The sequence below is a fragment of the Nycticebus coucang genome, chromosome 12, assembly GCF_027406575.1.
Source record: "Nycticebus coucang isolate mNycCou1 chromosome 12, mNycCou1.pri, whole genome shotgun sequence".
Taxonomy (NCBI): Eukaryota; Metazoa; Chordata; class Mammalia; order Primates; family Lorisidae; genus Nycticebus; species Nycticebus coucang.
The window spans coordinates 86,517,579-86,543,314 of NC_069791.1; the positions used below are offsets into that span (position 1 = coordinate 86,517,579).

At 40.1% G+C, this 25,736-nt stretch overlaps 1 protein-coding gene and 1 pseudogene across 2 annotated transcripts in view; one reads left to right on the plus strand and one right to left on the minus strand.

Annotated features, from left to right (window-relative positions):
• The window catches only part of LCMT1 (leucine carboxyl methyltransferase 1), a 96,737-nt gene that overhangs the window by 15,806 nt on the left and 55,195 nt on the right, over nucleotides 1–25,736 (minus strand). For both annotated transcript variants that reach the window (XM_053556554.1, XM_053556555.1), the window contains one exon: nucleotides 16,002–16,122. In XM_053556554.1, coding sequence (XP_053412529.1) covers nucleotides 16,002–16,122 — 121 coding nt within the window. The remainder of the gene's footprint in view (nucleotides 1–16,001; nucleotides 16,123–25,736) is intronic.
• LOC128561864 (26S proteasome non-ATPase regulatory subunit 12-like) lies at nucleotides 22,533–23,912 on the plus strand (annotated as a pseudogene).

A 25,736-nucleotide genomic window follows, 5' to 3' on the forward strand; every position in this document is an offset into this window, starting at 1 on the left:
AAACAGGAAAACCTAACATTCCTAAATATTTATCCACCCAACACAGGTGCACCCAGATTTATAAAGCAAACCCTTCTTAATCTAAACAAAATGATAAACAGCAGCATAATTGCTGGGGACTTCAATATCCCACTAATAGAATGGGACAGATCATCTAAGTAAAAATATGAACAATGAACTTACACATGACTCTAGAATATGTGGGCTTAACAGACATTTACATTCTATCCCCAAAGTACTGCACATCTGTTCTTCTCATCAGCCTATGGATCATTCTCTAAGACTGATCACATGTTAGGCCACAAAAAAACATCTCAACAAATTTTAAAAAATAGCAATTGCACCATGTATCTTCTCAGAACACATTAGAACAAAATTAGAAACTGATTCCAACAGAAACACTCTTCCTGGGCAGCACCTGTGGCTCAAGGAGTAGGGCGCCGGTCCCATATGCCAGAGGTGGCGGGTTCAAGCCCAGCCCCGGCCAAAAAAAAAATCACACACAAAAAATAAATAAATAAAGTTAAGAGTCCCTGACTAAAAAGAAGTTTTAAAAAAAAATAAATAAAAAAAAAAAAGAAACACTCTTCCTTATACAAAGTCATGGAAACTAAACTGCCTATTGATTAATGATAGGTGGGTCAAGGAAGAGATAAAAATGGTAATCAAAAGATTCTTTGAACGAAATGATAATGAGGCCCACAAGTTATCAAAATCCAGGAGATTTAGCAAAAGCACTCCTGAGAGGAAAACTCATAGCCTTAAATGCCCATATCCAAAAGACAGAAAAATCACAAATCAACAATCTAATAAATCATTCCAAGGAACTGGAGAAAGAAGAACAAACCAATCCTGAACCCAGCATAAGAAAGGGAATGACCAAGATCAGAGCAGAATCAAGAACAAAAGGATTACAATAGAAGATTAATAAAGCAAAAAGTTAATTTCTTTGAAAAGATAAACAAAATTGACAATCCTCTCACTAGATTAACCAGAAACCGAAAAAAATGGACCCTAATAAGCCAATCAAAAATTAAAAAGGAGAAATGATAATTGATTCTCAGAAATACAAAACATCATCCCTGAATACTATAAAAACTCTATTCTCATAAACTGGAAAACATGGAAGAATGGACAAATTCCTGAAAACATACAATCTCCCCAGACTCAATCAGGAAGATATAGAGCTCCTGTACAGATGAATATGAAGCACCAAAACTGAAACAGCAATAAAAAAAATCTTGCAACACAAAAAGGTCCTGAGGCCAGACAGTTTCACACTTGAATTTTGCCAAACCTACAAAGAACTGGGACCTATACTGCAGAAATCACTCCATAACACTGAGAACGAAGGAATCCTAACTCATTCTATGAGGCCAATATCACCTTGACACCAAAGCCAGGACAGAACACAACAACAACAAAAAGAAAACTACAGAGCAATATCTCTTATGAATATCGATGCAAAAATTCTCAATAAAATCTTACCAAAGTAAATTTAGCTGCACAGCAAAAAAAGATTCATCACTATCAAGTGGGTTTTTTACCTCAAGAGATCTAAGGATGGTTCAACAAATGCAAATCTATAAATATATTACACCACATAAATAGAAGCAAACACAAAGACCCTCTTAATAAATGCAAAAATGCAGAAAAAGCATTTGACATAATTCAGCACCTTTCTGTAAGAACACTTAACAAAATAGGCATAGATGGGACATACCTCAAAATTACAAAAGCTATATACAACAAACCCACACCCAATATCATACTAAATGGGGAAAAACTGAAAGCGTTTATGCTTGAAATTGAAACCAAAGTAGCCCACAATTGCTTTTATTCAACATAGTGCTGGAAGTCCTAGCCAGAGCAATCAGACAGGGGAAAGAAATCAAGGGTATCCAAATGGGGGAAAAAAAGAGGTCACGCTTTTGCAGACAATTTGATCTTGTATCCACAAAACACCAAAGATTTAACCAAAACACTCTTGAAACTAATAAATTCACCAAAGTCTCAGGTTATAAAATCAGATTATAAAATTAATGTATGCCAATCAGTAGCTCTTACATATGCCAACAACACTTGACAATCAAATAAAAAATGCAATATGTCTTTCATAGTAGCAACAGAGAAAAGACCTAGGAATGTAATTAACAAAAGAGGTGAAAGATTTCTACGAAAAGAACCACAAAACACTCAAGAAAGAAATCACAGAGGATGCAAACAGATGGAAAAACATCATGCTCATGGATCGGCAAAAACAACTTTTTCTTTTTTTTAATGTCTATACTACCCAAAGTGATTTACAGATTCAGTGCAATCCTCATAAAAATATCAACGTCATTTTTCACAGATGTAGGAAAAATAGTTCTTTTGCTTCATGTGAAACCAGAAAAGTCCCCAACTAGCCAATGCAACCCTACATAATAAGAATAAATTGAAAGGCATCACTTTACCAGACTTTAAGTCATACTATAAGGCTGCAGTATCAAACAGTGTAGTACTAGCACATAAATAAAGACACAGACCCATGGATGAGAACAGAGACTCCAAATAAGAAAGCATCCCCATATTCCCATCTGATTTTTGACAAAGCAGACAAAAACATACACTGGCAGGCGGTGCCTGTGGCTCAAAGGAGTAGGGCGCTGGCCCATATGCCTGAGGTGGCAGGTTCAAACCCAGCCCTGGCCAAAAACTGGGGGAAAAAAAAAAAAATACACTGGCAAAAGGAATTTGTATTCAATAAATACTGCTGGACATCCACATGTAAAAGACTGCAACAGGATCCACACCTCTCATCACTCACAAAAATTAATTCACAATGGATGAATGACTTAAACCTAAGACATGAAGCTATAAGAATTCTAGAAGAAAATTTAGAAAAACTCTTATGGATACTGGCCTACGCTAAGAATTTATGAAGAAGACCACAGAGACAACCCAACAACAAAAATAAACAAATGGAACCTGATCAAATTAAAAAGTTTCTGCACAGCCAAGAACACAGACAACCAACAGAATGGGAGAAAATATTCACATGCTATACATCCAATAAAGGGCTTATAACCAAGAATCTGAAAAGAACTCAAGCAAATCAGCAATGAAAAAAAATCAAACCACCCTATTAAAAAATGGGCAAATGGGATACTGGAGGAGGCAGAGCATGATGGCGGAAGGGACAGATGTGTAGCCCATCTCTCCAAGTCATCAGGTAAGAGGGAGGGGGCTCTGGATCTTTTCCCCGCGTGGATTATTGGTGTGGATAGACAGCTGGAGACACACAGCGAACTGGTGGATTGCTGTATTTGAGGTGTAATTCAAAACCACAGACTTTGCTAGTTGCCCTGGGCGGCAGCCAGCCCCTCCCTCATGGAAGACAGCAGTTTGCAGTTCATGGTGAAACTTAATTGATGAAAATTTTGGTGAAGTGTGGATTCCTGAGCGAGTTTGATGATCAGAAAGGGGTGCCACGGGGGCTAGACAGCCCGATGGAAAAATGAGGGGAGGGGATCCTGCCTGGGAAACAGACATTTTGAATTGTTCAAAATGGCAGACAACTTTTCCCAGAACAATAGGAGTGATTAAATAGACCGGACCATGCCTGGCGGGGAATATTGGTGTGGACTGGCAGTTCAGGCTGTGCGGCGAACTGGCAGGTGGCTGGACTCAAAAGTGAGACTCTGAGCCATGGAAACTGAGGAAAAAGTCTCCATGTGCTGCAGCAGCGAACCCGGTGGCAGCCAGCCCCTCCTCCACAGCTGATTGCAGTTGCCAGTTTGCGGGAGAACGTGGGAGCAGAATAGAAAGATTTCGCCTGTGGCTCAGTCGGTAAGGCGCCGGCCCCATATGCCGAGGGTGGCGGGTTCAAACCTGGCCCCCGCCAAACTGCAACCAAAAAAAAAAAATAGCCGGGCGTTGTGGCGGGCACCTGTAGTCCCAGCTGCTTGGGAGGCTGAGGCAAGAGAATCGCTTAAGCCCAGGAGTTGGAGGTTGCTGTGAGCCGTGTGACGCCACGGGACTCTACCAAGGGCAGTAAAGTGAGACTCTGTCTCTACAAAAAAAATAAAAATAAAAATAAAAAAAATAGAAAGATTTGTGAAGTGTGGACTCCTGCACCAAGTTTGGAGGTCGGATAGGAGTGCTGTCTGGAACACAGCAGCTGAGGTTGGACAACAATTAGGAAACAAACTTTTATAGAAACTCCAAAAAATGGTAACTGGCCAGGTAGGGTGGTTACTTTGGTAACAATGTAAATTGTGAATCAGGTATAAGCCTGGGAACCACTCACAGCGCCACCTGGTGTCCAGAAAGTATATTGCATTATAAATACATTCCTACTGAAGTTGATGTCTACATCGTATGTATAGATGTGTATTTCTATACATATATAAGAATAATATTCTTATGGTTGGTGCCTTTTTTATTTTCTTTCTCTCTTTTTTAATCATTTTCTTGGAGGAGCTATTGTTTTTCTTTATTTTTATTTTTTTCTATATTTAATTTTTTTCTTTCTTCTTTTTTAACTTTTTTATGAACACTACTTTTTTTTTTCTTTCTCTCTTCTTCTTCCCTATGGTTTCTGAGAGTGCTTACATCAGATTTTGAGAGGTTTTTCTCTTTTCTTTTAATTATTTTACGGTTATCATTTTTATTTTTTTATTTTTTATTTTTTTTTGGTTGCAGTTTTGGCCGGGGCCGGGTATGAACCCGTCACCCACAGTATATGGGGCCGGCGCCTTACCGACTGAGCCACAGGCGCCGCCCGGTTATCATTTTTATTATAGTTGGGTTTTTTTGTCTGTATGTTTATGTGTTTCTGATTGTTCGTGCATCTGTGGGCTTGTGTGTCTGGTAGCTTTTTATCTGTTTATTGCTCATTTGGTCTCAATGTGTTTGGTGTTTTGCTAAATCCTCTGGTTGGCTATTTTCCCTAACTCCAATTTTCACATTCAACAACAAGGTGGAATAGGGGACAACGGTTGATTGGAGCCAGCTCTCAACAGTAGCTCCAGTCCAGAGAGAGAGATAACGGCCAGAAAGAACCCAACAAAGACGAAGGAGGGGAGCTGAGCTGAGAGATGAGATAGATAATTGCTCGTCTTCCCTGCTGAGGCAAGCTTTAACTCCAAAGAAACTATTTCCAGGTACAGATCTCATCCCAAAGAGGTTGTGTGGCCGTCCCTTCCCCTAAGAGAGTTGCTTGCTTACTGTGTGATCTCTACTGCTGAGCGATAAACTGAGGCTCTCCTTCCTCACCCCACCGGAGGGAATTACTGGAAGTTGGGACTCCTTCTCAAGAGAGCCCCTACTGTGAGTCTAGGAATTCCCTTGTCTGGCAGGAAATTTGAACAAATATTTTCCTTGCCACCTTGATCCTTCAGTCTACACCCACCCATCCCCACTCCCAGCCTGGCAGTGTATAAGTCCAACTCCTCCAGAATCCAGAATGTCTGCATTTCTTGGCTAGGACCGGGCATTGCATAGATGGTGGCAGTACAGCTGTGCTGTACCTGTGAATCCAGTAACTGTACAGAAAGACATATAGGGAAAGGTAACTGACCTGGCCCAAAAAAAGAGTATCTCAGCAGCAGACAGAGGCTTGGGTTCCTGCCTTGAGGGTGGAGGCTGAGAAACTGCTGAGGTGCACTAAACCAAGAGGAGGCACCTCCCACACAACTTAAGCATTAGCAGAGTGATGCTGGGGTCTAACTCTGGAGAGTCATCTCCCCAACTCTGTGGCCTGCCAGAGGGAACCAGACCTCGCCCTACAGGGATTCCAGGGCTGCAGAACAGTGGCAACAAAGGTGCAGTGGCTGAGGGAGAAATTCTTTTGCTGTCTGGATATCCTCAGGTTTGGACAGAGCTCAGGTGGAACTTACTTCAGCTGCCATTGAGCACCTGAGGCAGGCAGACCTCAGTTTCCCCTGCTGGATAGTGGCAGACTGTGGTAATCACGAGGAGGAGGCAACGACCTCATTTTGACTCTAGCAGGCACATAGCACTGGCACATTTGCTTAATGGACAGAACAGGGCCACAGAGACTAGGTTTAACAGAGCGTGCCTGTGTAGTCTCTGGGACTACCAGAGACTGGGGTGACCAGAGTCCGGTGATGAAGGTTGACAAAGGTGTGGTAAGAGGCATCAACCCCCTGGCCCCTACTGAATGGGCCGTTCTGACCCCTAGGAGCACCAGAGGCACTCAAATCACACTTGAGCTGCCAATAGACCCCTAACATCTAGTTGCTGGAGACCTCTTGAACTCTCCAGCTAGAGCATGGGGGCTGTCTGGGACAATTAGTCTGGAAACCTTGAACTGGACATATTACCCGAGGAACCTCTAAGGTGGGACCCAGGTTTTACTGTAGTGGGAAGGTTTGATTGTCCTCTTCCAGATATTACTGGTGGGGGAAGGGATGTCCTAGTTGCTTGTAATTCACCAAAGCTGAGACTGCGAACCAGAGTTATTGATTCACTAGGATTGGACAGACATCAGCTGAATACAAGACTGAGCCACCTACCCCCACTACACCAAGCAAGCCTCTAGAGTCAGACTGTAGTACTGTACAAATCCTTTGCAAAATTGTAGAGGAAAAGCTGAAGTCACCAGTCCCAGTTCCTAGGTGAAAGGCTGGTCAACAACAACCATACAAGTTTCCAGTCTCATTTCACCTTACCTGCTCATCTAGCTAAACACTGAAAAACAAACATGGGGCACAATCAGCAGAAAAACTCTGGCAACATGAATAAACAGAACAGTTCAACTCCCCCAAGGAATGACAAACCAGCCAATCCAGAGGATCCCATTCACAAACAGATAGTTGAGATGTCAGAAATCGAATTTAGAATTTGGATTGCAAACAAGATCAACAGAACAAAAGTAAAGATGGAGGTAGAAATTGTAGGATTAATTCAGAAGATGTCTCAAGAATTCAATGAATTCAAAGACAAAATCACCAAAGATTTAGACACATTGAGAAAAGAAGTTGCAGCCTTACATGATATGAGAAATACAGTAGAATCCCGCAGTAACAGAATGGAACAGGCAGAGGAAAGGATTTCTGACATCAAAGACAAAGCTTTTGAACGATCCCAAACGTTCAAAGAGGAAGAGAAATGGAGAGCAAAAACAGATCATTCTCTCAGAAAGCTCTGGGATAATTCGAAGAAAACCAATATTTGCCTTATAGGGATCCCTAAAGGTGATGAAGCAGCTTCACAAGGTACAGAGGCCCTTCTTCATGAGATTATGAAAGAAAACTTTCCAGACATGCCAAGAGATCCTGAAATCAAGATAGCAGATAGTTTCAGAATCCAAGAACGACTCAACCCGAATAAGACATCCCCTAAGCATGTCATAATTAACTTTATTAAAGTAAATATAAAAGAGAAAATCCTGAAAGCAGACAGATGTAAAAAAAAACATAACCTACAAGGGGAAAAATATTAGAATGACTGCAAATCTCTCTGCTGAAACCTTTCAAGCTAGAAGAGGGTGGTCATCGACTTTTAATCTCCTAAAACAAAATAACTTTCAACCCAGGATCCTGTACCCAGCTAAACTGAGTTTCATTTATGATGGAGAAATTAAAAACTTTAATGACATTCTTATGTTGAAGAAATTTGCCATAACTAAGCCAGCTCTCCAGGATATCCTAAGACCTATCCTCCATAATGGCCAGCGCAACTCTCCACCACAAAAGTAAACTCACTCTGAAACTTTTGATCAAATTCCAAATTCCACAGTGGTGAAAGGACTAAAAATGTCCACTGGTCTTTCGAAAAACTTGATACCCAAAATTATACCAGGCCTATCAATATTCCCAATTAATGTGAATGGATTAAATTGTCCTCTAAAGAGGCACAGGCTGGCTGACTAGATACAAAAACTCAAGCCAGATATCTGCTGATAACAAGAATCTCATCATACCTTAAAAGATAAATATAGACTCAGGGTGAAGGGATGGTCATCTATATTCCAGGCAAAAGGAAGACAGAAAAAAGCAGGTGTTAAAATTTTATTTGCAGATACAATAGGCTTTAAACCAACAAAAGTAAGGAAAGATAAGGAGGGTCACTACATGTTTGTTAAAGGCAAGACTCAATATGATGAGATTTCAATTGTTAATATTTATGCACCCAACCAAAATGCACCTCAATTTATAAGAGAAACTCTAACAGACATGAGCAACTTGATTTCCTCCAGCTCCATAGTTGTCGGAGATTTTAACACCCCTTTAGCGGTGTTGGATAGATCCTCCAAGAAGAAGCTAAGCAAAGAAATTTTAGATTTAAACTTCACCAAGCAACAATTGGATTTAACAGACATTCACAGAACATTTTATTCTAACAAAACTGAATACACATTCTTCTCATCAGCTCATGGAACATACTCCAAAATCGATCATATCTTAGGTCACAAGTCTAACCTCAGCAAATTAAAAAGAACAGAAATTATTCCTTGCATCTTCTCAGACCATCATGGAATAAAAGTGAAACTCAGTAACAACAAGAACGTGCATACTCATACAAAAACATGGAAACTGAATAACCTCATGCTGAACGATAGCTGGGTCATGGACAAGATTAAGAAGGAAATAAACAAATTTTTGGAACAAAACAGCAATGAAGACACGAATTATCAGAACCTCTGGGATACCACAAAGGCAGTCCTAAGAGGGAAATTGATAGCACTGCAAGCCTTCCTAAAGAGAACAGAAAAGACAGGAAGTTAACTTAATGGGACATCTCAAGCAAATGGAAAAGGAAGAACATTCCAATCCCAAACCCAGCAGAAGAAAAGAAATAACCAAATCAGAGCAGAATTAAATTAAATTAAAAACAAAAGAATTATACAACAGATCAATAAATCAAAAAAGTTGGTTTTTTTTTTTTTTGGGCGGCGCCTGTGGCTCAGTGAGTAGGGCGCCGGCCCCATATACCAAGGGTGGCGGGTTCAAACCCAGCCCCGGCCAAACTGCAACAAAAAATAGCAGGGCGTTGTGGCGGGCGCTTGTAGTCCCAGCTGCTTGGGAGGCTGAGGCAAGAGAATTGCATAAGCCCAAGAGTTAGAGGTTGCTGTGAGCCGTGTGACGCCATGGCACTCTACCCGAGGGTGGTACAGTAAGACTCTGTCTCTACAAAAAAAAGTTGGTTTTTTGAAAAGGTCAATGAAATAAGATAAACCTTTAGCTAATCTAACCAGGAAAAAAAGACTAAAATCCCTAATTTCATCAATCAGAAATGACAAAGACAAAATAACAACAGACTCCTCAGAAATTAAAAAAATCCTTAATGAATACTACAAGAAACTTTGTTCTCAGAAATATGAAAATCTGAAGGAAATCGACGAATACTTGGAAGCATGCCACCTCCCAAGATTTAGCTAGAATGGGGTGGAAATATTGAACCGACCTATATCAAGTTCTGAAATAGCATCAACTATATAAAATCTCCCTAAAAAGAAGAGCCCAGGACCAGATGGCTTCACATCAGAATTCTACCAAATTTTTAAGAGGGACTAGTACCTATATTACTCAACCTGTTCCAAAAGGTAGAAAAAGAAGGAAGACTACCCAACACATCCTATGAAGCAAACATCACCTTGATCCCCAAACCAGGAAAAGACCCAACAAGAAAAGAAAATTATAGACCAATATCACTAATGAATATAGATGCAAAAATGTTCAACAAGATCCTAACAAACAGAATCCAGCAACACATCAAACAAATTATATACCACGACCAAGTGGGTTTTATCCCAGGGTCTCAAAGATGGTTCAATATACGTAAATCTATTAAATATAATTCAGCACATAAATAAATTAAAAAACAAAGACCATATGATTCTCTCAATTGATGCAGAAAAAGGTTTTGATAATATCCAGCATCCTTTCATCATCAGAACACTTAAGAAAATGGGTATAGAAGGGACATTTCTTAAACTAATAGAGACCATCTACAGCAAACCTACAGCCAATATCGTATTGAATGGAGTTAAATTGAAACCATTTCCACTCAGATCAGGAACCAGGCAGGTTTGCCCATTGTCTCCATTGCTCTTTAACGTTATAATGGAAGTTTTAGCCATCGCACTTAGGGGAAAAAAGGCAATCAAGGGTATCCATATAGGGTCAGAAGAGATCAAACTTTTGCTCTTCGCAGATGATATGATTGTATATCTGGAAAACACCAGGGATTCTACTACAAAACTCTTAGAAGTGATCAAGGAATACAGCAATATCTCAAGATACAAAATCAACACCCATAAATCTGTAGCCTTTATATGTATCAACAATAGCCAAGCTGAAAAAACAATCAAGGACTCTATTCCATTTACAGTAGCGCCAAAGAAGATGAAATATTTGGGCGTTTATCTGACAAAGAACGTTAAAGATCTCTATAAAGAGAACTATGAAACTCTAAAAAAAGAAATAACTGAAGACGTTAACAAATGGAAAAACATACCATGCTCATGGCTGGGAAAAATCAACATTGTCAAAATGTCTATACTACCCAAAGCAATATACAATTTTAATGCAATGCCTATTAAAGATCCACTGTCATACTTTAAAGATCTTGAAAAATAATACATCATTTTATATGGAGTCAGAAAAAACCTCGAATAGCCAAGACATTACTCAGAAATAAAAACAAAGCAGGAGGAATTATGCTACCAGACCTCAGACTATACTATAGATCAACAGAGATCAAAACAGCATGGTACTGGCACAAAAACAGAGAGGTAGATGTATGGAACAGAATAGAGAACCAAGAGATGAACCCAGCTACTTACCGTTATTTGATATTTGACAAGCCAATTAAAAACATTCAGTGGGGAAAAGATTCCCTATTTAACAAATGGTGCTGGGTCAACTGGCTAGCAACCGGTAGAAGACTGCAACTGGTCCCACACCTTTCACCATTAACTAAGATAGACTCTCACTGGATTAAAGATTTAAACTTAAGACACGAAACTATAAAAATACTAGATGAAAGCACAGGGAAAACTCTTGAAGGAATTGGCCTGGGCGAGTATTTCATGAGGAGGACCCCCCGGGCAATTGAAGCTGCATCAAAAATACACTACTGGGACCTGATCAAACTAAAAAGCTTCTGAACAGCCAAGAACACAGTAAGTAGAGCAAAAAGACAGCCCTCAGAATGGAAGAAGATATTTGCAGGATATGTTTCCGACAAAGGTTTAATAACCAGAATCCACAGTGAACTCAAACATATTATCAAGAAAAGAGGGTGGCGCCTGTGGCTCAGTGAGTAGGGCTCCGGCCCCATATACTGAGGGTAGTGGGTTCAAACCCAGCCTCGGCCAAACTGCAACCAAAAAATAGCCGGGTGTTGTCGCGGGCACCTGTAGTCCCAGCTGCTTGGGAGGCTGAGGCAAGAGACTCGTGTAAGCCCAAAAGCTGGAGGTTGCTGTGAGCCGTGTGACGTCATGGCACTCTACCGAGGGTGGCAAAGTGAGACTCTGTCTCCACAAAAAAAAAAAAAGTTTAAAAAAAAGAAAAGAACAAGTGATCCCATCTCAGGCTGGGCAAGGGACTTGAAGAGAAACTTCTCTGAAGAAGACAGGCGCACAGCCTACAGACACGTGAAAAATGCTCATCATCCTTAACCATCAGAGAAATGCAAATCAAAACTACTTTGAGATATCATCTAACTCCAGTAAGATTAGCCCACATCACAAAATCCCAAAACCAGAGATGTTGGCGTGGATGTGGAGAAAAGGGAACACTTCTACCGTGCTGATGGGAATGCAAACTAATATGGTCCTTTTGGAAAGATGTTTGGAGAATACTTATAGACCTAAAAATAGATTTGCCATTCGATCCTATAATTCCTCTACTAGGTATATATCCAGAAGACCAAAAATCGCATTATAACAAAGATATCTGTACCACAATGTTTATTGCAGCCCAATTCATAATTGCTAAGTCATGGAAAAAACCCAAGTGCCCATTGACTCATGAATGGATTAATAAATTGTGGTATTTGTACACCAAGGAATATTATGTAGCCGTAAAGAAAGATGGAGACTATACCTCTTTGATGTTTACATGGATGGAGCTGGAAAATACTCTTCTTAGCAAGGTATCCCAAGAATGGAAGAAAAAATACCTAATGTACTCAGCTCTAATATGAAACTAATTTATAGCTTTCATACGAAGGCTATAACCCAATCTCAGTACAAGAATATGGGGAAGGGGACAAGGGAGGGGAAGGGAGAAAGAGGAAAGGTAGAGGGAGGGTGATTGGTGGGTCCACACCTAGGTTGCATCTTGGAAGGGTACAGGTGAAGTTTACTAAGTGTAGAGTATAAGGGTTTGAACACGATAATTAAGAAAATGCCATGAAGGCTATGTTAACCAGTTTGGTGAAAATATTTCAGACTGTATATGGAACCAGCACATTGTACCTCATGATTGCATTATTGTATACAGCTATGATTTAATTAAAAAAATAAAAAAAAAAATCTGCAGTTTCACACACACAAAAAATGGGCAAATGACATGAACAGAAACTTTTCATATACGCTAATGGGCAAAAAAGGCATGGAAAAAATGCTCAATGTCTCTGATCATCAGAGAAATGCAAATCAAAAAATCAAAACCACAATGAGATATCACCTAACCCTAGTGAGAACACCTCTTATCAAAAAGTCCCTGAAAAACAGATGCTGGTAGAGATGTGCAGAGAAAGGGACACTTATACAGTATAGCCTCTACAGAAAGTAGCATGGAGATACATCAAAGAACTAAAAGTAGAAATACCATTTAATCCAGCCATCCCACTACACTAGGTATTCACCCAAAGGAAAAAAGACATTTTATTAAAAAGACACATGCACTGGATGTACTGCAGCAAAATTCACAATCACAAAGATGTGAAAACAACTCAAGTGTCCATCAATACATGAACAGATTAATAAAACATGGTATATGTATACCATAGAGTACACATACCACTAGTGTACCTAGTATCTTTTGTAACCTGCACAGAACTACAGACCATTCTTCTTTTTGTTGTTGTTGTTGTTGCAGTTTGGCCAGGGCTGGGTTCGAACCCTCCACCCTCCGTGTATGGGACTGGTGCCCTACTCACTGAGCCACAGGCGCTGCCCCATTCTTCTAAAAGAAGTATTGCAAGAGCAGAAAAACAACCACCACATCTACTCAATACTAAATTGAAACTAGTTGGTCAACACATACGTGCACATGCAAAAGTAAAACACAATAGAAATCAAGTAGGTGGGAAAGGGAAGAAGAGGATGGGTAAATTCATGTCTAATGGGTACAATGCACACTTTCTGGGTGAAGGGCACACTTACAACTTTGACTTTAAATGTACAAAAGCAAATTAATGTAACCCAAACATGCGCATCTCTGTAATACTCTGAAATTAAAAAAAAATTATTCATTTTGGTGGCAAGTAGGCTTATGGCACTAAAAAACATACTGCACATTATTCAGAATAGAAGGGACTTATGAGAACATACTCCATCGTTTTGTTGCCTGGAGTTGAGGCTTAAGAGCTGTGACACTATGGACAAGCTGTGTTACTTAGCTCTCTGTGCCTCAGGCCCCTTACCTGTGGAATCAGGATAGTACTAGTACCTACCTTGTTGATTGTGTGATAATTAAATGTTAATATATGAAAACCTCACAGAAGGAGGGGTGTGCAATATAGTAAGCAAAAATTTTAAGAATCTACTATCATTTTGGGATCACTGTTGAAATTATCATCCATGTGGTCTTGTCATTTTAAACCACAGATTAGAAGATAATATAAGGTACATGTTGTGAGTTTATTAGAAAATGTAGTTTATTAGAAAATGACTGAATTAAGTTAAAAATGCTTATTACTTGCAAAGCGAGGGTGGTTAAGTGGGAGCTTATCCACTTTTGGGACAGCTGTGGACAATATACTGCACACTGGCACATTCCTAGGCTTGCTCCAAAGTGACGCAGTGTTTTGTCAAAATTTACATGGTCCATTACCTCTCATATATCGAATAAATGCTTGCTGAACAAAAGATATACAAGACCAGCCAAGGGCCTGAAGGTGCATGCACCCCAAACACATGGAAGCATGGAAAGTGGAATTCCCAGAGATACCAAAGAAAAGGCAGGTTCCCAGAATTTATTCATATGAAAAGATATGTGAGGACAGCTGCCATCATATCCATTCCTCAGGATGAAAGATGGAAGGCTCCCAATTTAAAGACAAGAAAAGAAGCAATGTCAACCAATCAAGAACCATCTACACAGGATCCTTGACCAGCAGAGAGCTGGGAAGGAGGTCAAGAGACCAAAGTCTGGCCCAGGGTCTGTCCATAATTATGTGACACTGGGCAAGTCCCTTTACTGCCATTATGTGTAATAAAGTATAGAAAGAAAATGACATTAAAAAAATAAAACCGAAACAATAAATGTATTTAATGCTTATCACATGTTTACAGCTAACAATATCTCATGAATTCCCATGGAGGTCTAAAGAGTTAGGTATTATCCCTTTAGAAGCAAAGAGCTTGGGCTCGATCCAAACAACAGCTAAAGCTTACTAAACAGCTGTATATTAAGTCATTTACACCTCACATTAACTGTATGGAACAGGGACGATTACTATGAGGCAGAGAGGTGATGTAACCCCTCCAGAGCATAGAATCCCAATCACTAAGCAATGCCAATAAGAAGAGCGAGGGCCAAGATTCAGATCCAAGCTAGATCATTACAAAGCTGTAAATATAACTTTTGTGGCACTACTTTGGTTATCAAGTTTGAAAAAAAGAAAAGTGAAAAATATGTTTAAAAAAAACGTTTGTTCTTCTTGTGCCAGATAATTTAGTAAACCTTAAGAACTGAGAAAGTAGTACAAACATTTTATGAAGAAAATCAAAAAGAAATGTCCACAACTTTTGTGGCACTAAATCAGGACAGGCAAACAGGCAGCCAGTAGACCAAACTAAGTGATTTTATTTAATAGAAATTAAGGTATTTTAAACTGAAATCCTACCTTTCTAATTTCACTTGAAAAACTAGGAGTTTGGGCAACTCTAGACTAGCATGCCCACATAGACGTGGGACATGGGTGTTCCAGTTTACCACAGTCCTCCCAAATTCTAGACTACTTACATGTGGCCAACTTTCTCTGTGTATGTTACCTGCCTGCCCCTTAAAGGTATTAAGGTTTGCTATTGCTACACAGCCTATATCCCCTTCATCATAGTCTTTGACTCTACAGCAATGAGTTTCTTTTTTTGTTTGTTTTAGTGAGAGTCTCACTATGTTGCCCTCGGTAGAGTGCCGTGGTGTCACAACTCACAGCAACCTCAAACTCTTGGGCTTAAGCGATTCTCTTGCCTCAGCCTCCCAAGTAGCAGGGACTACAGATGCCCACCACAGTGATTTTTGTTGCAGTTGTCATTGTTGTTTTAGCTGGCCCGGGCTGGGGTCGAACCTGCCAGCCTCGGTGTATGTGACTGGCACCATAACCACTGTGCTATGAGTGCCGAGCCTACAGCAATGATTTTCAATTAGTGTGCCGTGAGAAGATCTTAGGTGTGCCGTAAAAATTTTAAAGATCGTTAATTATTTTCAAAAGAAATTCAAAGCAGTGTTATTTGCTTTTTTTAATCAACAAAATGTAAGTGTGCCATGAAGTGTAAGTACAGGTTCAAGCACGCTACAAGATTTAAAAAGGAAAAAAGATTGAAAAGCACTGTTCTGTACAGTATACACAGTGCTAAAATAAAAACTTGAAAATCTTTTATAAAAGCTAAGAGATAAGGTCCAAAACTCTGGCTAATTGTTTGCAAGAATTCCAGAAATCAGGAGTACTAAAATTGCTGGAATCAATCTATACAGGAGATATGGGAGTGGCTGAAGACAGAAGAAAAAGGATAAGCAAAGCATATACTGAGGGGCTTAGAGAGGGGGCGCCACTGAGCCCTGTGCAGAATGCACACCCCTTGGGCTTCCTGTTACCTGTTCATAGTTTATCAACATGGCCGTCTCAAAACTGTTGGCTGCCCACTTGAGGAGATTTGCTGACTGCTCCGGAGTCATGTAAACCAGCACACATTCAGCTATCAGGAGTGTTGGCAATCTAAGAGAAGAAAACAAAAGCAAAGAAGTACGTACTTCATCAAGTCAAAACTCTCTATTTGTACCTATCTTGCAGTATGGGCAGGGCAACTTATTCCCCAGGAAACTCAGATGCAAGCCCCGCATGGATCAGTACAGTAGTACACGTACAATGCCATCACTGCCCAAAGGTGTACAGTGTGAAAAGGTGAGCAGTGATTTATCTGGCTTATGAAAACGTGTCAGCTGTGTGTGGTTGATGGCAGATATGGCTACAAATTCTCCCCTACTGGGCATACACATCAAGCCAATGCACCGTTAGCATCTCTCATGTAAGAAGGGGAGTTTATTTTCCAACTCCTGGAATCTGAGTTAGTCGTGTGACTTCATTTGGGCAACAAGGCAATAGCAAATAAGATGCAAGCAGAAGCTTGAAAACCACTTTGCACACTAGCACTTGCTGTCTTGCTGCACTTGCAAACCTGAAACCACTACCTGAAGTTGGCCTGCTATAGGATAAGAAGCCATATAGAGGAGAATGAGGCATCACAGCTGACAGTCCCCAGCTGGCCTGCCCTCTGTCTACACATGAGTGAACCCCCAGGGATGTCAGCTAAACATGGCTCCCAGCAGAGCCATCCAGCTAACCTCAGCCCAAACCGCCAATGCAGAGAATCCTGAGCAACTACATTGAGAGTTTTTTAAAATCATCTAGAAATACTGATACTCATTTAATGGATTCCAATTCTTAATAGGCTTTCATTATTAATGATTGCAAACAACATGAATAATCTTTGAAAAATTATATTATTAATCTGTACTCTGATTTACCAGATCCAAAGTAATCAACAAATAAGACACAGAAAAGCAATAAATGCCATAAGTATCTAAGTTTAATTTTTAAATGGGAGCACTGGTGGCCCATAAATTATGCAAGGATATACTTCATGAGCACTCTCCTTTTTGACTTCTTTAGGCCCAAAATGCAAGGGGAGGGCCAGTTTGCTTGGCCACTCTGGGGTAGGGTCAGTGCTGCAGGACTTGGGGAGCCTAGAGAAACTCTTTGCCAGAGTCTCTAGAACTCTTTCTCCATTGGCTTTTCCTACTTTATTTGGTGCTTCTTCTCAGACTCCTTCCCTGGGCTTCTTTCCGCCCTTATCCCCTAAATATTGACAGTGCTCACTGCTACCCCCACAAGAAAGTAGGTTATTTCTACTTATCTGTTTTTACTGATGGGAGATCTTAGAAAAATTAAGTTGTATAAAATCAAAAGCCGAAAAAGAAATGGATTAAAAAGAATATGATGCATCCACCCAGTGGACCATTACACAGCTTGCTTAAGTATGACACTTCAGAATTGTACTTATTGACATGAAAGGCATGCATGGTCTCCAGTGTCAACTGTTCTGTTATATGCTTTCCAGCCCTTCTTCAGAGCAGGTGTCACAAGAATAATTAAATAGTCCTCCGTTTAATGTCTCTTGCACACAACAATGTATTGTTTATGTCTCTGTAGTATCTATAACTTGTAGATACTAATTTGCCAAAGAAGTCAATAAGTAAATTAGTGGCCACATACATGTGTACAAGTACATACACACACAAATTTGGTTCTTTTAAAAGTTCTAGAACTGCATGGCATGATTTCACTTTAAAGAAAAATAAATATTTACAAAGGCATAAAAATTTAAGGTGGTCATGCCTGAATACTGGGATTAGGAATTATTCTTATGTTCTAGGAACCATCAGAATCAGTGAGATCTACAGTTATAGAAAGGAATAGCATTTCAAAGAGCTACTTTTTAATAATTACGAACAGCCTCAACTGCTAACATTTATTGTTGGATTCTATTATTTTCATTTGCCTAAGGAAGAAACTAAGGCAGAAGTAAAGATGTCCAAGGTCATAGTCTAGTGCATGTTCCTGTCAGAATTCAAAACTGTGCAGCTGGATTTAGCACCTGGACTCATAATTATGATGTCTTAAGAGAGAAACAGCTCCCCTAAAGTACACACTGGCTTTGACCTGATAGTATCAACTATCTACCTGCTTTCCACAGCTGGAATTTACTTAAACAATAAAATGTTTACATATACTTAAACTATAGCTCAAGTTATTTAAAAATATTTATCCAGAAGCCATACACAGTGGCCCAGGCCTATAATCCCAGCATTCTGGGAGGCTGAGGCAGGAGGATCAACTCAGATGAGAAGTTCACAACCAGCAAAAAAAATTTAAATTAACTGGGCATTTTCACATGCACTTGTGATTTCAGCTACTCAGGAGGCTGAGGTGGGAAAGAAGAATGGCTTGAGACCAGGAGTGTGATGTTCTAGTGACCTATGATTATGGCCCTATACACAGCCTAAGCAACAAAGCAAGATCTCATCTCGGGGGGCGGGGGGAGTATATATACATAATAATTTTATAATACATAAAATTATACACACATACACACACCCCTCGAAATGCTCCTAGGAGTACCATTAACCAGACATTTTAAACATAATCTGGCTCCAAATGAATCATGATACAAAGAAACAGACCACTAAATCAAGAATAAGGAGAAGGCTTAAGTTGCACACACAGCAAAAATCAGAAAGAAAAATATTGAAGAGGACATGTCTTTTTTCTCACTTTCACCCTTAGTAGAGTGCTGTGGCTCACAGCAACCTCAAACTCTTGGGCTCAAGCAATTCTCTTGTCTCAGCCTCACAAGTAGCTGGGACTATAGGCATCCACTATAATGCCCAGCTATTTTTAGAGATAGGATCTGGCTCTTGCTCAGGCTGGTCTCGAATTCATGAGCTCAGGCAATCCACCCACCTTGGCCTCCCAAAGTGCTAGGATTACAGGCATGAGCCACCGCACCAGGCCTAAAGAGAACATTTCTTAAACAATAATCTAAATCTAAAACCCCACATTACTAGAAAAATTTAGTGGACAAGTAAAAATGATGTTATAAAATCTAATCTAATCAAGTGGACAACTAGAGAAACAACACTATCAAGAATCTGTTTAATGCAAAAATTAATCATTACGGTGTAGGATATTAACATATGGGGATGCTAGGTGAAGACACTATATGGGAAAAGTTTTTGTACTTTTTGATAAATCTGAATTATTTGAAAACGAGAAGTTCTTAGTACATTTTTAAAAGGTAGCCATTAGCATTAAAAACAGGATTAACATTTTTCAAAACATTAAATGAAAGCACAGAAGAGACAGCCCATAAAAAACAGAACACAACTGAAAATACATAAAAAAGAATTTGATGGGTAATTCTAGTACTTGGTATACCCACTGTTTTCTTCTATTTTGTAGATTTCTAAGACTGAGGCAAACTCCCCATTCAAAGTTAGCCTACTACATACGTGATTTCCCTGGCCTTTCAACTCTTTTGGTGAACTAGCTACCCTGTTTCCCCCGGTGTGCTCCCAAAGATGCGCTAGCTCTTATTTTCAGGGGACATCTTATCTGTCCTGTAAGTAGGTCTTATTTTCGGAGGATGTCTTATTTTCGGGGAAATGGGGTAGTTATTGTAACCATAACTAACCATAGTTAGTTTGAGATGTGACTTACTGAGTGTATATAGCCATCCATTTCTGGTCTACTGATCTCCTGTGGTTACTTCATATAATCCCCAAAGTGATCTAGCGAGGTAGTTGTTTTTTGTTTTGTTTTATTTTGCTTTATTGCGAAGAGTCTCATTATGTTGCCCTTGGTAGAATGCCATGGCATCACAGTTCACTCAAACTCTTGGGCTTAAGCGATTCTCTTGCCTTAGCCTCCCAAGTAGCTGGGACTACAGGTGCCTGCCACAATGCCCAGCTATGTTTTGTTGTCATTTTTCTTGCTGTTGCACAGTTGTCATTGTTGTTTAGCAGGTCTGCACCAGGTTTGAACCTGCCAGCCTCGGTGTATGTGGCTGGCGCCCTACTCACTGAGCTACGGGAGCTGCCTAGTGAGGTAGTTTTTATCCCAGTTCATAAATGAGGAAACAAAGGCTGAAAGACAGTTAAAAGAAAATAATGCCCCTATTAAACAACCAGAAAAGTCGAGTTCAGGATGAGTTTCCAAGATTCACGCTCCACAATATGAAGAGGGGTCACCCTTGAAAACAAGTTTTAACCAAATTACTACTCATCTTCACTCACAAATATGCTGAAAACTACCTGGCCCAAGGAAACCAATAGAGTCACTAAGAGCAAGGTTTCCCTTCTGATATAAGAAAAATAAGCTACACACTACAATCTGTGAACCTGTTAAGAAGTTCCCCAAAGGACAAAAGAGGCATAAATACTATTTACAGTTTCTTGACCTTGTTCTCAACATTCAGAGAGACAAAGACTCGGAACATAAAGGCCGAGTGACAACCATAGACCATTTAGAACACCACAAACATTGGGCAGGTGGGTATGTAAGTTCAAACAACAACAATCTGGCTGATGATTCTTGGCTAAACGGGTAAACAAGAACTTCAACACGTAGACCCAACAGCATTCACAACATTAATGAAAGATGAGTTATGAAGATCATCACACCTTAACTCCCTACTCCCCTCCCCTCCACCTCCCAGAGCTCACCTATACTTTCATCATCCTTACCCTCCCCACTCAGAAGGTTGCAGGGGGTCTTCCATCCACTCCAGTGCTAGTTCACCTCAGTCCAAGCTCCGTATCCACCTGGCTCTCTCCTCAGACATCCTGTTCCAGCAATAATTTTCCCAGTTGCTCATTTCTTCAATCTTTCACCATTGAGTCTTTGCCTTCAATTTATTCTTTAAAATAATACTGGGGGAGGGGGGGCAGGGGAGGAAGAGCAAGATGGCAGATGAGAAGGATCGCTCAGCTGAGCTCTCCTAGAACGACTGGGGAAAGAGAGAACACAGCCATACCTAGAGTGTGGACCTTACCCAGTGTCATAGCTCAAGGAGCACAACAAAGAGGTGGTGAGCTGGATACAGCATATGATTTGTATGATCCGGAGCAGTGGAAATCTGATGAATTAGGCAAGTGATTGCCACCAGCTGGGATTGGCTGCACCCATCACAGAGGTCAGGGACAGGAGGAAGCCTTTACTCAGTTTTCAGTTGTTGGGGGAAGCGGTGTGTTGAGTGGAAAGCTTGGAAGAAAGACCAGATTCGAACAATATACACCAACCAGATATGAATGCAGTTGGAGTGGATTGGCCATAGCTCTGGTGGCTGGCAAGGCATCCATACTGAGAAGGTCTTGGTGGCCAAGGGGCTGCCATTGTGGGAAGATCATGAGAAGGTCTTAGCAGGGGTCTAAAGCATGGCCGTCTTAACTCCACCTGCTGGGAGCAGTACTCCACTTTGGGGAAAAACTGAGGAACTCCCACACCCCATGGGACCTGAAGTGAGGAGGCATTGAGAGACCTGCTCCTGAAGGATTCTCGTGAGCTTTAAGATCCCAACCTGGCAGGGTCTGAATGCTGAGGAAACAATCAGGTGATCACCAAAGGCAACTAACTAAGTTTGGAATAAGGACCAGAGAGGTTGCTGGCTGTGCTCTCTGTCTTCTAAAAAATTCACAGCACCACCTGGTGTCCTGGTGAAATATTGCTACATACTGTCATCAAGAGCAAGGACTTTTGTTTGAAATAAAGGAGTCAGCGAGAAGGAAAAAGGAGACCAAGGATGTGAATAAGAAGAAAGAACACATGAGGAGTAACTTACAGAAAAATTCAGGCAACATGAAAAACCAAAACAGAGGAACTCCCCCATGGGACCATGAGGCAGCTACTGCAGAAGGCTGTACCAATATAGAATTAATGGACTTGACAGAAAGGGAATTTAAAATACAATATTTATTATTGTAAATACAATTATTTATTAAATAATACTTATTGAAAAGACAATAAAAGGAACAGATGAGAAAATGGAATGACAGAACCAAAAGTTGGACGAGAGATATGTAAGACATAAAAAGGATATGGTGGAGCCTAAGGAAATGAAGAAGACAATCAGAGAAGGTAAAGATACAGGAAAAAGTATCAAAAATAGGTTAGACTATGGAGGAGAAAGAACCTCAAAGATAGAGGATAAAGTTTTCAAGTTAACCCAAGTAGTTAAAGAGGGAGAAAAAAAGGCTGGGCCCAGTGGTGCACACCTGTAATCCTAACACTCTGGGAGGGCGAGAGGGGTGAATTACTTGAGCTCAGGAGTTTGAGACCAGTCTGAGCAAAAGTGAGGCCATGTCTCTAAAACACAGCCAGGTGAGTGCCTGTAGTCCCAGCTACTTGGGAGGCTGACACAGGAGGATCACTTGAGCCCAGGAGTTTGAGGTTGCAAATGCACTTTAACAAGGGCAACACAGTGAGACTTTGTCTCAAAAAAAAAAAAAAAGGTGTGGGTAACAAGTGGTGGCTGAAGCAGGGGGACAGGCAGGGACACTCAAGCAGGGACCATGGTGGACAGAGGCTTAGAGAGGGCTGATGTTTGCACTCCAAGGAAGTGAACTACGGCACTACAGTGGATCAGCACCTGCCCAAGTGTGAGAAGCTGGCTAAGGAAGGAAGACTTCAGGAAGTTATTGAAACCCTTCTGTCTTCGGAAAAACAGACATGAACTGCTTCTAATTATGTTGTCTATGTCCTGTATCTTAGTTGCAGTAGTGAAGATGTGCTATGAGGCTAAAGAATGGGATTTGCTTAATGAAAATATGCTTTTGTCAAAAAGGCAGAGTTGGTTAAAACAAGCTGTTGCAAAAATGGTTCAGCAGTGCTGTACTTACATCCATGAAATTACAGATCTTCCAAACTTTGATTAATTGATACTCTATAAATGGTTACAGAGGCTAGATTTATGCTGAAATTGAGTGTGCTCAACTGACTAAAACATTAGCAACTATAATAGAGCAAAATGGTGATGTGAAAGATGCACCCTTTATATGTCAAGAGTTACAGCTGGAAACCTACAGGTCAATGGAAAAGAAAGAGTGAGTGGAATTTATTTTGGAGCAAATGAGGCTCTCCCTCGCTATGAAAGATTATATTTGAAAACAAATCATCAGCAAGAAAATTAACACCACATTTTTCCAGGAAGAAAACACAGAGAAATTAAAGTTGAAATACAATAATTTAATGATTCAGCTGGATCAGCATGAGGAATCTTATCTATTTGCAAGCACTACAAATAGATAAGATTAAATATGATAAATATGATACTCCCTGTATATAGGCAGAAAGTGAAAAGTGGTAACAGGCTCTGAAGAGTATTGTGCTCTGTTATCCTGACTCCTTTTGACAATGAACAGTCAGATTTGGTTCACCAAGTAAGTACTGACAAGAATTTAGAAGAAATTCCCAAATATAAGGATCTTTTAAAGCTTTTTACCACAAAGGAGTTAATGCATTGGTGCACACTTGTTTAGGAATATGGAATGGAATTAAGAAAAGGTTCCCTTCAGAGTCCTGTGACTGTGATGTTTTTCCTTCTATGGAAGAAGGTGAAAAAAGATGGAAAGACTTGAAGAACTGAGTTGTTGAACATTATTAGGATAATGGCCAAGCATTCTACTCGGATAACAATGAAAAGAATGGCAGAATTTCTGGATCTGTCTGTTGATGAATCAGAAGCTTTTCTCTCAAATTTAGTAGTTAACAAGATCATCTTTGCTAAAGTAGGCAAGACTGGCAGGAATTATCAACTACAGAGACCCAGGGATCCAAATAATTTATTGAATAACTTATCTCAGAAACTGAACGCATTGATGTCTCTGGTTAACAAAACTACACACTTCACACACAACATAGCCAAATAAGAGATGATACATAATCTACAATAAAGGTCTTAATGCTTTTAGAAAAGAATTATAATTGGAAGTCATTAAAAAGAAAAAAAATTAATAGCTTCTCTATGGGCCAGGCGCAATGACTCATGCCTGTAATACCAGCACTCAGGGAGACCAAGGCAGGTGGACTGCCTGAGCTCACAAGTTTGAAACCAGCCTGAGTAATTTAATGCTTTTAGAAAAGAATTATAATTGGAAGTCATTAAAAAGAAAAAAAATTAATAGCTTCTCTATGGGCCAGGCGCAATGACTCATGCCTGTAATACTAGCACTCTGGGAGACCAAGGCAGGTGGACTGCCTGAGCTCACGAGTTTGAAACCAGCCTGAGTAAGTGCAAGACCCAATACGAAAAAATAGCTGGGCATTGTGGCAGGTGCCTGTAGTCCTAGCTACTGGGGAGGCTGAGTTAAGAATCTCCTGAGCCCAAGAGTTTGAGGTTGTGTGAGCTATGACACCACTGAACTCAACCCAGGGTGACAGAGTGAGACTCTTTTTTACTTTATTTTATTTATTTTGAGACAGAGGCAGAAAAGAAGAGAGAGAAAGCAGAACTGGCCCTTAGAGAACTATGAGACTCCATGAAGCATTCAAACACATGAATAATAGGGATTCCTGAAGGGGAAGAAGATTGTCCCAAAGGAATGGAAACCCTACTGGAGACTATCATAAATGAAAACTTCCTAAGTTTTACTACTAACCCCGATATGCTCCTTTTCAGATGGATATCGAACCCTAGGTCATATCAATTCAAACACAGCCTCTCTAAGACACATTGTAACGAACCTGTCCAAAGTCAAGATGAAAGAAAAAATTCTGCAAGGAGCCAGGAGTTAAGTGCCAACTGACCTACAGAGGCAGAGCCATTAGGATGACAGCAGACTTTTCAACTGAAACCTTCCAAGCCAGAAGAACATGGTCATCCACCTTCAACATTCTTAAACAAAACAATTTTGAGCACAGACTGTATCCTGCTAACCTAAGCTTCAAAATTAATGGAGAAATGAAATCTTTTGCAGATATACAAGCACTGAGGAAATTTGCCACAATAAGACCAGCTCTCCAAGAAATACTTAGAGCTATTCTCAAAACAGACTACCACAATGGACTACCAACAAAGTAAACACCCAGAAGCCAAATGTCAAAACTTAGCTTCCATGATGGTGCAAAGGATAAGACTACACAACAGACTTTCACAAAATAAGATGAACAGAACTCCACCACACTTAATCAATTCTCTCCATAAATGTCAATGGACTGAATTCACCCCTGAAGAGGCACAAGGCTGGTTGATTGGATCAAAAAGCACAAGCCATCCATATGCTGTCTCCAGGAGATACGGCTAGCCTTGAAGGACAAATCAAGACTCAGAGGTAAGGGATGGAAAACAGTATTTCAAGCAAATGGAAATCAGAAGAAAGGAGGGGTCGCAATCCTATTTTCAGATCCAAGCAGATTTAAAGCAACTAAAGTTAAGAAAAAGATGGACACTTTATATTGTAATCAAAAAACAATACAAGAAGACATTTCAACTTTAAATATTTATGTACCCAACTTAAATGCTCCCAGATTTCTGAAACAGACATTAATGGGTCTTAGCAATATGATATCTCATAACACCATAATGGTTGGGGACTTTAACACCCCTCTGAAAAACTGGACAGATCCTTTAAACAGAAACTAAATAAAGATACAAAGGACTTAAATGTGACCCTAGAACAAATGGGATTAATATACATATACAGAACACACCATCCCAAAGCTAAGAAATAGAATATACATTTTTCTTGTCAGCCCATGGTACATACTCCAAAATCGAC